Genomic DNA, 15494 nt, shown 5'->3' on the forward strand with positions numbered 1-15494 from the left:
AGGTGTCACATGCTTGATAAAACCTCAATCCTCAACACAGACACATTTCAAAGTAATGTTGACACTGCTTAGAGGCTACTCTATATACAAAATAAGTTTGTTAATACAATAATACAATGGTCTTATTCACCAATATAATTTAAATGGTTTTATTCACTGTCAATCCTAAAGCAGTGTTTACACTAAATCTACTAAGAATCCTCATTGATGGAGAATAAACCCTCACACTTTTTTTTTTTTTTTTTTTACTCCTTGTATAAACCTGAAGACTGAAAACTGAAAAATACTGTGCAGCATTAATTTGAAATTCCACTTGATCAATATGTTACAAAAGTCCTCTTCAGATTGTCAAAGCAGTATAGAGGAAAACGTGCTTGCTGGGACAGTTTCTACAAATGTACAATCTCTAAAGGATGTGCTTTTCATAAGCTTAGAAATGTATACTTTGTATTTCTACGTCAATGAAAAAGTACAATTTGCAACACAATAATACAAATGATTTGGTATGTAGAATTTTGACTGTAGTTTTCTGGTATTAACCATCATTTGACGTCAATGGAAAATTCTCTCTCCTTCACAGCTTTCCCCTGGGAAGAATAGTCCCATAAAATAGACATATCCACAGTATCCACTGTAATGCTGTATATTGTAAATGCATTCCTTTTGGCAAACATCCAGCTTATCTGACTTCTTATCCATATTTTCAAATGCCATACATTTTTTATTAAATTTAACATAATCTTTATTCTACACATGTAATTTAAATTTTGCCAGATTCTGTTACTTTTATTACAGTGGTAATCTTGTAATTGTAACATATTTAATCTTTTGGGACAATGACATTCACTATGCCTAATTCTGTCTGGAAGCCATCTAAAGTGTCGTCTTAATGCCACATGTTGCATCAAGCTGATGGCCAGGTTTTCAGAAGGATTTTCAGTTTCCACCGGGCAGTGTGAAAATTTAAAAGATCTCTCGAGGACATGGCAAACCCCAAAACATCTAGTGACCCAGATATAAGGTGGGTAATCGATCATCCTGTCCCTCACCAACAACACCCATCGACTTTTCCTCCCTCCTCAAATCCCCACCCCCTCCCCAATTGTCCTCCTTTACACCTGTTGACTTTGCCTCCTTCTTCTACTCCAAAGTAGAGGATATTCAGAAGCTATTCTCAAGACGATCTTCCCCTTCCCCCTCCTCACCTGAACACATCCCGCCTAGCCCTCCCACCCCCTCATTCTCACCTCTGTCTGACACAGACATTTGCTCCTTACTCTTGGACTCCAGGCCAACTACTTGCGCCCTGGATCCCCTTCCTATCCAGTCCATTGCCTCTCACTCTACACCTGCTCCCATCTCCCCTTTTGGCTTCTCCTACCATATTTACGTGGGTGATGGCCAGATCTTCCTCTCCTTTCCCTGCTTTGACTCCCACATCTCCTCCCGCATCCATCTCAGAATGCTTCTCGGCTATCTCAACTTGGATGCACTCTCACCACCTCAAACTCAAACTCTCTAAATCTGACCTCTATTTTCCTTCTGCTTCCTCTCCCTCCTCTGACCTGTCTATGTCAGTATACCTTGATCTCCTGCAAAAAAAACTGGGTGTTATTCTTGACCCCTCCCTCTCCTTCTCTCAAAACATCTCTTCCCTAACACACACTTGACATTCTTTACTAGCAACATCTATCAAATCCATCCTTTTCTCACTACTTATTCCACTCAACTCCTGGTGCAAGCTCTTGAAATAAATTAATTAAATAAAAATAATGCCACAGCTGGCACACTGCCCATGGAAAAAGAGATGCTCATCGTCTTTTTAACTTGTCTTTTTTTTCAAATGATAACCTGCAGAAAATTTAAAACAGAAAATATTTTGTTCTATATATTTTTTTAATCTAAAAACCTTCAGAATTCCAGAGAAATCTATATTACCTAGATTTAAAAGCAGTTCAGTATGTGAATAGTCTACTTATAGTGCCCATATTTAAGTCAAATTTTGGAGATGGGTGTTAACTTTGTCCACTGTTTTGTAAGCATGCTTTTGTATACAGTGAACCCAATAAATAAAATTATGATGGTGTGTTATTATTCTCAAATATTCTGGGGTCAAAATAACCATTTGAACATCTAAAATAACCATTTGATCAATAAATAAATGGCAGTAAAAATGAAAAATCATAAAATCCTGTACAGTATTACAAATGCTGATCTAGCGTAATTGTTTTTCTTTGCACTAAGAGCAGCAACAGCAGCAATGCAGGAGGACAGCTTTGCTGATGACTTGGCTTTACCCCACATTTACCCCAGTTTTTTCTATACTTCCCTTCACATCCTGTGGCTCTTGAGCACTCTCTCTCTGAGCTTCTCTTCCGTCTTCCTTGCCTTACATTGTCCGTATGCTTAAACTGACCAAGCTGCTGTTTTCCCTTTTGATTGTTTTGACCTTGTGATGCTCATTGTTCTGCAGTGGCTTGGCCAATCTGTCCCCTCCTAAACGTTTTGCAAGTCCTATGAGCGGGTCAGCCCGGTAACAAGGCCTGCTTACCATTGTCATCATCATCAAATTCCTCTGCACTTACGATGGGGCTGAACTGGTTGAAAGAAGAATCTTTGGTTACTGGACCATGATCCTTCACCTTTAAGGACCTCTGGATCTTTAGCACAGCAATCAATCTATTAACATGCTTCTTTTAGATATTCAAATGATTATTTTAAACCCAGCACATTGTTGAAGATATGCAACTCGTACTCATACTCGTTTTCTTACTATTACAGTAGTTCCTCCCTAAACCGGACATCTCGGGAGACAGGTTATTTGAAATAACGAGGTGTCTGGTTTAGAACAATTGATAAATAAATAATAATAACAAATAAATAAATAAATAGCACGCACAGCACTAATAGTGCTCATTATATTTTAAATGTCTAAATCATTGTGCTGAACTAAAGTTAATGTGTTCTCTGTACAGATACATTATATAAAAATATAAATCTGTACAATATGCTTATGCTGTATGCACTACAGTAGTAAAATCACTTTTTTTGTTTTTTTGCTTTAGCCTATAGGCTACTGGTAACACAAAATAGACCATACTGCTGCATTGTACACATTACTATACAATGCGAAAATAATAAAAGACTATTTTAAATTGAAATTAAATGATTTTAGTGCATTTTCTTTTTTACCACAGGCCACTTAGTACACAACTGACACAAACTAGATCATGGTGCCGCATTGACGCGTTATAATACTACACAGTAGGTTACATATATTGCACAAACTATACAGAAATATATATTTTTTAAATGTACGTAGAAAATTGTAGAGTGTGCATATGGCTGCAAGTAAAACCCATCGCTAACCTGCTACGTTTGTTTACTGTTGCTATGAGTAAACAATTAAAGACTTCAAATTCAGAATTTTAACTATTGTAGTCCACACCTTGCGTTTCGAACCACTGGAGTCCATCAGTATTTCTGAAAGCTCCTGGCCCTTTTCCAACCAATCGATTGCAATTAGTTTAAACTCTGTAGAGTATGAGCTTATAAGCCCTCTTTTAATCATGTACTTAATTTTTGTGATTTAGTAGGCTACTTGTATCTGTTCTTATCTATCTTTGGTGTCAATATAACAACCACTTTTTTTTCAGTGCGTCTCTTTGGATCATGCAATTCACAGTAACCTAGCATCACACTTAATTGGATATTATTGGGGGAAATATGTTCTATTCAAATGTACAGCATAATAGTGTCTGTATTAGCAAGGGACTACTGTGTTGGTACAATTCAATCTTGCCCAAAGCCAATCTGAGCATGTTTAATGTAAAATTATATGCCACTTTCCGTCTGTTAAAGGGATTATGTTATATAGTCATATAGCGGGTCCCTGAAATAACAACTTGACACTGCTTGACACTAGAAGATAGGACTGTAAATAACTTTGGTCACCCAAAAGACCAATCTTTTATTATTTAGTTGATAGCAGGAAAATCTATCATTCCTTCTTTTGCTGTAAGATTTATAGGTCTATATGTGCAACAAACCTAAAATCCTTATTTCTAGCACAGCTAAACAACAACCCTTTTAAAAATAAAGAAATAAAAAAGCAATCTTTTTGGACAGCCACAGAAGATTTATTTTCATATTATTATGACAAAAAAAAAATCTTGCATGGCTCCCAAGTACGATTTATTTTCTTAAATATTTTTGTCTATATTCTGTCTTTTTATAAAAAGAGACAAACTGACCCCTACACATGACATTATGGTCCTGAACTTTCTGTTCTAAAACAAACAAAAACAGAAAAACATCATGAGAGTTTCTGCATCATAAATCTCCCATTATTGTACTGTGAGTTATGTGGACTCGGCCAGCACCTCTATGAGTGCATTTACTTGCATGCCAATACCTATCTGAATTCCAATAGCAGGCATGTAATCAGCTATTCAGAACCCAGGAGCTCAATTCTGAACCACTGTTTTCAGAATCCACAGGGTGGAATACACGATCCAACACTGATTCAATACCAAAAGTGAAACATGTGTAAAGCTGTAAGTGGTATTAAAATCGTATTCGTGTACTGGGCATTCTGCTGTCCTGATTCCCAGCACCATTCAGATTGTTTATCAACAACAGGAGCATCATGGAGGCAACAAGAAAGAAGGCTTGAACTGAAAATGGAGTGGACTATCTTCACAAAACTAAAACACCTTCTTTAAGTTTCTCTGCAAGCTCATTTAAATGCTGAAGCTCACAGTCTGTAAATAAACTCCTTTAAATGGGAACTGCATCCAAAAAGTACTTTTAATACTTAAATTATGTCCAATGCCATTTTTATGTTTTATCAATATAATTATTTATTATGTTCATTTAATGCCTATTTTGTCACAGGTAGGCTTTACATTGTGCCAAGTGACAGTGTTGGTAAATAATAAAAAAGAACAAAAAAATAATCCAATTGATTCAGTTGATTATTCACATATACAGTTGGCCTTTATTTATTTGGTTGATGATTTTTTTTACACTAGTGGCGAGAGACTGGTGTAAAATAAGGTTGATCATAAAATGCTGCCCTCAGCCTCAAAAATACAAGGCTGTAATGTGATTTATATGTAATCAAAAACCCTAGATAGAATTACACCTTATTATGCACAGTTAGCTGGACATGATTCATTATTATTATTATTATTATTATTATTATTATTATTATTATTATTATTATTATTGATTTGCATATTTACATTCTGTAAATCTCTTTTTAGCTGGTACTTGTACCACAAAGTAGAGTGTGAAGAGCATCAGGCACACATACACAAAAGTGCAATGTTTATAATTAACATAATGCAGTTACCGTTTATCTTAGGTTCCTTCACACAATAAAATAAAATATACAACAATACCGTATTGTACAGGCTGACAAAGTTATCTGAATAAACATAAATACAGATAAATCTGAAAATAATTCCATCTGCAGTAGGAGACTGGGTGTGTATATAAATAACATCGGAGAAAAGCTTAAATCAAAAAAGATAAGGCTGCAGACAGGTAAAAATATGTTAGTTAAACACACAAGTGGTGGATTAAGCCAACCCGGTGCAAATCATGTTTTGTTATTGATTACTTTTATTAATTTTGTTTTAAGTGGAGAAAAAGCCAGCTATCAGTAACAACATAGAGACTGAATGTCATCTGCTTGACTGCTCCTTTGTTCCCTACTGTGAACTGGGTAATGAAGTGTTAGCCTTCTTTTAACAACAGTGATGGGTGAAAATGGCACAAATCAAACATTTTAAGGGATGGTACTGGGGGTGTGTACCTTTAGCTTGATGACGATACGATATGTACCTCGATACATGGCCTGTGATACAATACGTATCACGAACAACTAATAAAGCACAAAAAGTTGCTTATCAGTATAATCAATGTATTATTCAACCTCATCTGTGTTCCTGAAACATGTATAAATAACCATTTTTACATCTCAGAGCAAGGACAGAGCAAACATACTACTCATTCTTCAATAAAGAAATAGGTCTATGCCGAACAGTACCTTCATTTTGACAGTAAGGCATCAAAACAAATAAGAGGCATTACCTTTTTTAAACCAAAAGTTAGTTTTTTTCTGTGTACACATGAAATGCCTACAGCCCTGAAATTTCCAGTGGGACACAATACTCCTTTTTTTAAAACACATTTCTTTATGCAATATGGCATTGTGGTCTGCTTTGCAAATGGCAAGAACACCTACAGCAGGGGTGCCCAACTCTGGTCCTCGAGGGCCGTAGCTTAGCAGGTTTTATAGGTCTATTTAAATCAGTGCAGTCTACATCGATACTGTTGCATCTTTTCAAGTGCACTGAAAGATTAGTTGTAGTTCCAGTGTCTTAACTTCTGTCTTGCAAATCGCGTTTGACTTATCAAGCTCGTTTCCCTTTTCATTTAAAAAAAAATGCTTCCACACTTTGGATTTAAGCTTAGTTGGAGCGTTTTGTATAGCTTTAGGTTTAGGTTTGGGTTTATTCTCTTCTGTTTGTTGTTCTTTTACGTCCGCCATCACGTCTGCTATGAGGAACACACTGCAATGACGTAAACAATATTTGACCCAGGAAGTAAAGTAAATAAATTATCACGCACAGTCCTGCGCCGCTTTATTTTTCAGTAAACGATGTTGCATTATCACTGTGTTTACTTAATGAGTTGTAGTGCATTTGTATCGGTATGAATTATTCCTTAACGACTGAACCGAACCTTGAGAGTCTGGAGCGATATATCGTCCATACCGGTGAATCGTTACACAGCTAGATGGTACCTAGTTCATTTTTCATGATTTTGAAAAGGATCTTGTGTGGCAGACTGCACTTAAACTTACTAATCACATGAAATGGCAATTATTTCTTATAAATACTACTGTTAGCTTGCTGTGTTATTTTCACTTGATGGAAAAATAAAAACACCCTTTTTTTATTATTCTGTTCATATAATAATGTAGTGCTTAAATGCATTATACTGTCAGTCAGTTCTCGTTAATACGAATTTCAAGGGAATAGCAAAAAGATGTGTTTTATAAGTAATTATTGAAAATACTTCTGTAAGTGAACGTCTAAAAAGTATACATTGCAAATAAACTGCACTTGAAATCTGCATGTCCCATTCTGATCACAGGCATTTTTAAACCACAAAAGCAAGGCATCATCAACATCAGGGTATTGAGCAAATCAGAAACATTGATGACTTGCACCCAGTTTGCCTGTATTATGGTATCCCTTTTATTTTGGATTGGTTGACAATGTGTTTGTGGGAATGTTGAAATCTGAAGCAACATCTTTCTTCTTCTTATACACCTCCCCTTTTGTCTGCAAGGGTAGTGCACATTTTTGCATGAGCACTATGGCAACTCAAAATACATCATAGGATCTGTAGTCCACAAACAGGACTAAAATAAAGTACAGAGGTGCTAATGTGGATGCAAGTTAATACATTTCCCAATATCCTTTACACTCAAGTGTTCAAACTAGTTTTATTCACATTTTTCTTCCCTGAGAGGGCTCCAAAATAATTTGCACTAACAGGAAATCTGTGTCAAGTGAATTAGTTTATAAGAAGTAATTTACAATAAATGCCTGCTAAATTTTGCCGGGACCTTGTAGAAAATTGTACTATCAGGAAATGTGTCTAATCTGAGTTTGTTTTAACGAGAATTGACTAATTTATTTTCTATAATTGATTAAAACGTTGATATAGCAGTTGCAGTGTATGTGCCATGTAAATCTCATCTATGTTTCACAGGGGCCACCTATTTAACCAGGAGACAACCCTGGCAATAACATACCTGTTCCAAAACTATAACTTTAGAAATACTGGTATTTGATGAGGAGTGTTTGTTGGACTCATTATTAACTGTAGAAGGAGCAGAAGAAAATAAAAACACAAATACTGATGCATTGTATGAACAGAATAATGAAACCCAATATCGAATAATAGACTGTTGTTAGTTTTATTTTTAAGGAATGAGGGAGTCGTATTCTTTTTTCTTGATTAACGGTTTACCACAGGGAAAATATTTTCAAGTAGTAGAAGGATGCTATGTTATAACAATGTATTTGCAGTATTACTCATGTAACCATCTAAAATAAATGAAAAACACGTTAGAATTTAAAGCCAATAGTTGCTAGGGCCTGTGGGACTGTTCAAATAATATTTCTATCCCCATGACCTTCTTCAGTATAAAGTACTGTTTTAAACAAGCATGCTTTGTTTCTGTTACCATAAAGAAATCCGGTCTGCCTCACAACTGTTTTGAGAATGAGAGGTGTATTCACATAATAAAGGGATCCAAATACGTACTTAGAATCATTCAGTTTGAAATGGAAATGATTCGGGTGGTGATGCAGAAATGGTTAAGCAGATCTGCCTTGTACAGTGAAGCCAGGCCTCATGAAAACAGGAAAGACTGTTACGTGCTCTGCAGGTCAAGTAGAGACTTCCCTTCCCCCACTCCCCCGCTGCCTCCATACATCACAGATTCTTCCTTGATGTGGTTAACAAAGGGAAAATGTGTCTCTCCAAAGAACTGTCACTAACAACTTCTTTTTAATAATGCAGAATTCTTATCCCTTCTGATCTCCACTGAGATCTTATATGATGCACAACTAAACACACAGTATAAAGATATGCTCTATTTTTTCAGCTTTAACAGCATTAGGTCTTTAATGTGTTTACAAATCTTTTCAAGAAGACCACAATTAGTTTTTTTTCTATTCAAGCCAAACAGTATTACTTTTTGTGCAAACAAGGTTTTATTTTATTTTTAAAGGAGCTTCAGCACAGTAAAGGCGAGTAAAAAAAAAAAAAAGCACCGATTATACAACAGGAATTCTTTATATAGATAGAACTATGTTCGCCCGTACTTATACCAATACTCTACCTATATTCTAACACACAACTGGTATCGTTCCTCCAAAATTATAAGCTTGTTTTTAAAGACAACTAAAATTATAGATGTACCGGGTTTAATATATTGTCACAGACAAGAGTATTGACACCCTATGCATATTATATGATAATAGGGGATAGCTGGATATATATATATATATATTTATATATAAGGGTTTAATATATTGTCACAGACAAGAGTATTGACACCCTATGCATATTATATGATAATTTAATGTAACAGATTAAGGACAAGCATTTTCTAATACAATTTCTAGTAATTTAACAAATAATATTCATCAAAAGCGCAACTTATTTGAAGTATTCTTCATGACAAAAGTATTGTCACCCCTGCTTTAGTAATTCATGTGTCCTCCCTTTGCTTTTATTATGGCTTTCTGGCGTTTATTATAATTCTTAAACAGTATGTTACATCTTGTTGGTGAAATCTGGGCCCATTCTGTCTTGAATATTTCCTTCAGCTCAGACAAATTGTATACACAGTGTTTGGCTAAAGCATTTCTATTGGATTGAGATCTGGTGATTGCAAAGGCCATTCCAGAACTTGTATCTTTGTTTTCTTGAATAATTCCAGAGTTGAGAGCTATATGAAGATAAACTGTGCTAATCAGCCTAACAGCAGATGGTATCATTGTACTTTGTAGAATGTTTTGATACACGGCTGCATTCATTCAATTTTCAATCACATGAATGTCTTCAGTCCCTGAAATGCTGAAACACCCCCATATCATGATCGAACCACCTCCATGTTTAACTGTAGGTACAAGGATTTCTTCGTTGAAGGTTTTCCCTTTTTTTTTCTCTAAACATAGTGTGATCCATTTTTGGTGAAAAGTTATATTTAACCTCATTGGACCAGATAATTTTTTTGAAGAATGCTTCAGATTCCTGTTCATGTTTATTTATGAGTTTTTTCTTTAAAAGTCGTTTGCGGTGAGGTCTGTGTGCACACAACTCTTCTGTGTTGAGGTGCTTTTGTACAGTTCTTTCATGCAATATTATGCATGATGGATCTAAAATTTTTTTAAGTCCATGACTGTTAATCTTGGATTTTTCAAGAACAATTATCCTGCCTGCTGCACCTGTAATTTTCTTTGGTGGTCCACTTCTTTCAAGCGTTTCAGTTGATTTTGGTATTGCATATTTATTTGATACTGTTCTGTAGCCATTTCCTTTGTTGTAGTTTGCTATGAGTGCTTTACTCAAACGGGAATCCAACAGCTTTCTCCTGACCCTCATCTACTGTGTTGCCAACATTTTCTTCTTCAACAGATGTTGGAAATAATTACCTCTTTTTCTGGCTATTGACTTTATAATGCAGCTTAAGTTACTGTGTACTGATTCTCAATCAATGAATATGTTTTTTAATAAGTTCTATTACATTTTCACAGACTTTTAATGTAAAGATGTCAATACTTTTGTCATGAACAAAAGTGCTTTTTTTATAGATTGTTTATTAAACTACTAAAAATTGTGTAATTTGGTCTTTTACTATTAATTGGTGGCTAGTGTTCACTAAATGCTTGTATGTAATGTTTTCTTGAATTATCTTCTATTAAGTGTAGGGTGCCATTACTTTTGTCTGCTACCATGTGTGTGTGTGTGTGTGATATATAGCTACAGTACTGTAATCAAACACATTCATGAATGTATTTACCAGAAACACTGAATGTGACACAAGTAAGTTTAATATATAAAATAATTAGCCTAATGCTGGTCTATAAAATGTAGAATTAAATATAGGGCTCCTTTTTGGAAACACTCAACAATCTGGGAATATAACTATCTGCTTGTTTCTTCTAAAAATTCACTGTTTCCTGTGCCATCAGTCAGAACACTATTATAATTTTACTGTACAGCTTTGCTGTCAGGCTTCAGGTTTTATCTAAACTCTACATATTACTGCTTTGGCAAGTGTAAATTTACCCCTGCCATTTTGTGTGCTGTACTCTGTACCTACATAAGACAGTGACATGGGGCCCCTGGTTTTGCTCAGGAATTCCAGGAATGTGAAATGCAAGCAAAGTACTTCCTAATCACTGAAAACATCCACTAAAACACAGTTGTAAATGATGAATGACACAACAATAAAAAAGCTTACAGACAATGCACGCAGGGTGCATGCCTGCCCAGTTCTTGAGTATATATGGATTCTTAGTCTTCATTGTAGCATTTTAACTATGCATACAAAAACTGGATTCCAGGCCATCATATCTTAAAATTATTTTCTTAATTTATCAATCAGCATTGTTTCTATTCAAGGCTACACTAATGCACTAGGTGGGCTAAAAGATCTCGGCATATGCAGGCCTAGGCAAGAAAAGGACAAGTGCAAGAAAAAATGCCATACATCCTTTTTTATATTTCATAGATAGATAGATAGATAGATAGATAGATTTGTAGGACTTTTTCAGCATGCTTTTGCTCCTTTATAACTGACATGAGTGCAAACACAACACAATTATTTGTGTAACATGCAAATCCACAAATCTGCTACTCCTCACCATAATGCTCCAGTCACCCAAGCAAACAACCCCCCCCCCCCAAAATAATTCCACATCTCAACCCGGTCAGGCCAAAAAGGGTCATATCCACATTGATGTTCTTATTATCCATGTTACATAAAAAGCAATTGTCAAATGATTCCATTTCACCTCATATATCCATATTAAAATATGACGTTTATGATTGCATTAGCCACATACCCAAAATTGTGTGCCTAGTGTGCAACCATACTGTTGGAGATGGTACTTTTCTGCAGGCTCCTCTGCTATTTTGGCTGCCATGAAGCAGCCAGCTATCTTTCTGTAGCTCAGAGACTGCACTGTTCATGAGCTTCAATCTGCCTCAAACCAGTTTCAGCCAGTTCTGGTCACCCCACAAAAAGCCAATGGAAACTGGTGCTGAAACACAGACACATACATACACTGCCCACCTTATAAAAAGACTGAGAAAGAGCACCCATCTTGCTAAATATTTTATAACATTCTCCCCTAAAATTATATCCAAATAGCACACTGACACGCCTTTGAAAATATAGAATTTCTAGCTTTCTGTTTAGCAATTGTCTGCTTCAACATCACTGCTTACTGTAGGTTCAGTCACAGTGAAACAGAAGGCCTAAACAATCACAACTGAATACTGTTATTTTATTCAGTTTTAAGCTTAGTTCTCCAGTCTGCAAGACAAGGCCCGTTTAGCAGCCTGATAAGCCCAAACACATAAGCAAAGCATTTTGTTTTTAACAATTTAAAAATACAGTGAAATACATACAGGCATCATGTACGGTTTACAGAACATGAAAAAAAAAAAAAAACACTTTAATTCACTGCAAGCATGAATACAATGCAGTACATTCATTTAACAAGTCAAATATAGCTTTTGTTGTCTGATCAAAGAAATGAAAAAAGCTGATTTGAAATGGAATCCTTACAGTATATATAAAATCATGCTCTACCTTCCAGTTTTCTGACTGTGCCACTGTGGTTTGAAACATGCTGGTCTGTTTTATTTTTCAGGGTTGACTCTTCTACACACCTCTTGGTTCTACAGCCCCTTTTTCCCAGGGAAAGATGTGTCAATTAACATCAGCTGCCACACAACAATCCCCCTGGCCCTCAGGCAATTGGGCCTCTTGTCTGTGGCGAATGGAAAAAAAAAAAATGCATCACAAAAAAGGTAGGGGCTGAAGGAAGTTCTACCATACCCACATATTCATTTGTGCAATGCACTAAAAAGATCTTCCATGAAAGCTATATCAGTTTCAACAGTGCCGCACATTCCCTTCTGTGCATCTTCTACTTGCCTGCATTAAACACTGATCTTGTTTGCCGATGTGATTTCTTTGCAGAGCCTGAATGGTTAATAGAAAAGGGGGCAGTGTTACACTGCAGAATTAGGCCATTGTCTACGTGTGAGCTGAAGGGTGAGATGTCTTTCCTGGCAATGAAGTCACAGCATTTCTGCTGCTAGGCTTAACCAAAAGACAAAAATCAAAAAGGCACATACGAAACTCGAGAAGGGAAGTAACAATAAACTGGGTCGAGGAAAGGAAACCTTGAGACTATTTGCTTATGTCGGGTTTAATGGCTGCCTGTTTACTGAACCAAATCTCCTTTATGGTACTACACAAGCCTGGTATACAGTTGGTAAGACAAATATACTGCAATTTAAAAGGTGGGGTAACATTATAATTGTTTAAGTATGAGTTGTCAATAGTGTTAAGGTAATGTAGCTTTTTTGTTTAAATTATGGAGGGAGGGGCAACATCTCTTTCAGTTGTGCTTAGGCAGCTTCTACAATACTACACACGCATCAGAAGCATTACATTTATCTGTAAAATTATACTAGATAAGTGTACTGGAATACACTTTAGCCTTGTTACTTTGTAGTCAGAAAATGCAGTCTGTTTTAATATAGCTAGCAAGGCCATCAAATGGACGAGAAGCATTTGAATTGAAATATTTCCCCCTTTTTTGGAAACCCTTTAGGAGATTTAAAGGTTGTATGACTCAGCCACATGTGCAGTTATACTGTAGGTGTATTAGCTGTGGATTTAAGTACAAAAAACAACAAAGAAAAGTCATTCACATTGGTCTAAAAGAATAATAGGAGATGGGACCTTCTACAGATATGAGAGATTTCAGCAGCCTCTGGTGATAACTAACTTTATCTAACATTCAGCCCATTGAGATGTGTTTGTCCATCTCCTGCATTTCCCCAGTTAAAAAAAAAAAAGGTTAGTTGATCTTGGAATGCAGCGCCTATCTCCCCTCCAGCCACAGTCCTGAGGTTGTCACACAACAAACAAAGCCAGACTCCCACTGAGCACTGTAGACTCACATCAAGGCTGTCACTGCCACCGCCGCCCAGGGATCCACTGTATCAAATCTCTAAATCCAAACAAAAAATCACTACAGTAACCATACAAACAAGACATTTGGTTGGGTACACCATGAATATCCTTCACACACTTAATGCTAAAGACTGTTGACCTGCATTCATGTCAAATTCAGACAATTTGCTTTAGACCTAGAAATCAGTCTTTAACAAAAGCGTGATGAGTGTTTGGCTCATCAAAGATCAACTACAGGTTACAGCTATACTATCTTTTATGACTTTTGGTCAGTTAAACTTGAACACAAGATTTACTGTCTAAGTTCCCAATTCTGTTTCCAACACCTTAGGACTATCAAGAGTGACTGTTCACAGGTCTATTTGCAGAGAGTTAAGCTATTTTTAGATACTGGCTCTGGCTTTATATCTGTAAGCAACAGATCCCTCAGTAGGGGACATAAGTGCCTGGGAGCTGACTGTGTCTGGAAGGTACAAATTAAACTTCCAGATTGGTGGATGAAAGCTTTCTAAGGATCTTTCACATATTGCAAAAAAAAACCCTAGGAAAGTTAACTAAAGAAAGTTAAAAAAAATCAAAATGGTGTTTATAATACCCACCATTTGTTTTCTTTTAGAAAGACATATGCACATTTAGAAAAAGGCCAAGAAATGTAAAACTATTCCTCAAACCTTACAACTGCATTTTGTCGGCAATACTCCATTAAAAGCCATATCTAGATGCAGGTTTATACAGGTTGATATAAAATTGAACAAATTCAGAAAACGGCTGGGTTTACGTGCACATGAAAATCGACTCTACAGTCATGACTGTGTGACGTTGTCACGTGAATACATTGTGAAACAGAAAAAGAACGTCCTTTGGGCAGCGCAACTTTAAGAGCAGGGTCAATCGCTTTCTCACGATAAAAAACAGCTGTAAAAACCCATGTAAACCGGAGCAGGAATTGTGCTTGTGTCTCATGAGATTTCAGCAGTCAAGATCCTGTTTAACTGGTGGAATCTCACATTATTCCTCAGCAAAGCCATACCAAACCACACACACACAAACGCAAGACGCTGCAAATGTAAACCTCAAGTATAGCCTTGTGGCAGAGCAGGGCTCTGCCCTTAGAAATACTGGCAGGGAAGGAGTTAAATTCTCCTCCCTGCCCAGATTGATTGCTTCAGGTGGGAGCAATCAACTAATTAATTATTCAATTAAGGACTGAGCCACCTGGCATAAAAGGAGGCTTCAGCCTCCCATTAGGAGAGAGAGTTCTGGAAGGAGAAGAAGAGTGTTTTTGTTTGTGCTGTGTTTTATTAGTTATTGAATCCAGTGAAGGCAACGCCCAGCCTGGAAGCCTTAATTTGTAAGTTTTGTTTTGTGTCTATTTTGTGTTTTGAAACCTTTCTGTTTGGCCCTTGTGCCTATTTATTTGATTATTTTTGTTTATTAAAAAACTTTATTTTTGAACTTTATACTGTCTCTGAGTCTCAACCTCGGTCATTCCTGTCACATTTGGTGTCAGAGAAGTGGGACAGCGCCACCTGGAGGCTCAGGGCAGTATTTATTTTTTAATTTTGAGGAGTTTTTTTTTTTTTTCTGGAAAAAAAAAAAAATGGGGAAGAAGAGCAGACAGCGGCAAAGGCAGGAGATGCAGCAGCCGAAGAAATGTAAGCTGCTGCAACAACAGCCACCA

General features: G+C 36.4%; 1 protein-coding gene across 7 annotated transcripts in view; it reads right to left on the reverse strand.

The window, feature by feature from the left end:
- The window catches only part of LOC117972772 (zinc finger protein 532-like), a 45149-nt gene that overhangs the window by 22374 nt on the left and 7281 nt on the right, over positions 1-15494 (reverse strand). For 3 of the 7 annotated variants that reach the window (XM_059024710.1, XM_059024705.1, XM_059024702.1), the window contains one exon: positions 12416-12596. The exons of 1 other annotated variant lie outside the window; for it this stretch is intronic. Coding sequence is in view for 1 of the 6 variants with exons in the window: in XM_059024700.1 (XP_058880683.1) it covers positions 11664-11790 (127 nt within the window). In the remaining 5 variants the exon portion in view is untranslated. Of the gene's footprint in view, positions 1-11663; positions 12031-12391; positions 12899-15494 lie in introns of those variants that run through there. 3 more of the 7 variants (XM_059024714.1, XM_059024719.1, XM_059024700.1) reach the window with 3 other exon arrangements.

This window comes from Acipenser ruthenus, chromosome 1 (assembly GCF_902713425.1).
Source record: "Acipenser ruthenus chromosome 1, fAciRut3.2 maternal haplotype, whole genome shotgun sequence".
Lineage (NCBI taxonomy): Eukaryota > Metazoa > Chordata > Actinopteri > Acipenseriformes > Acipenseridae > Acipenser > Acipenser ruthenus.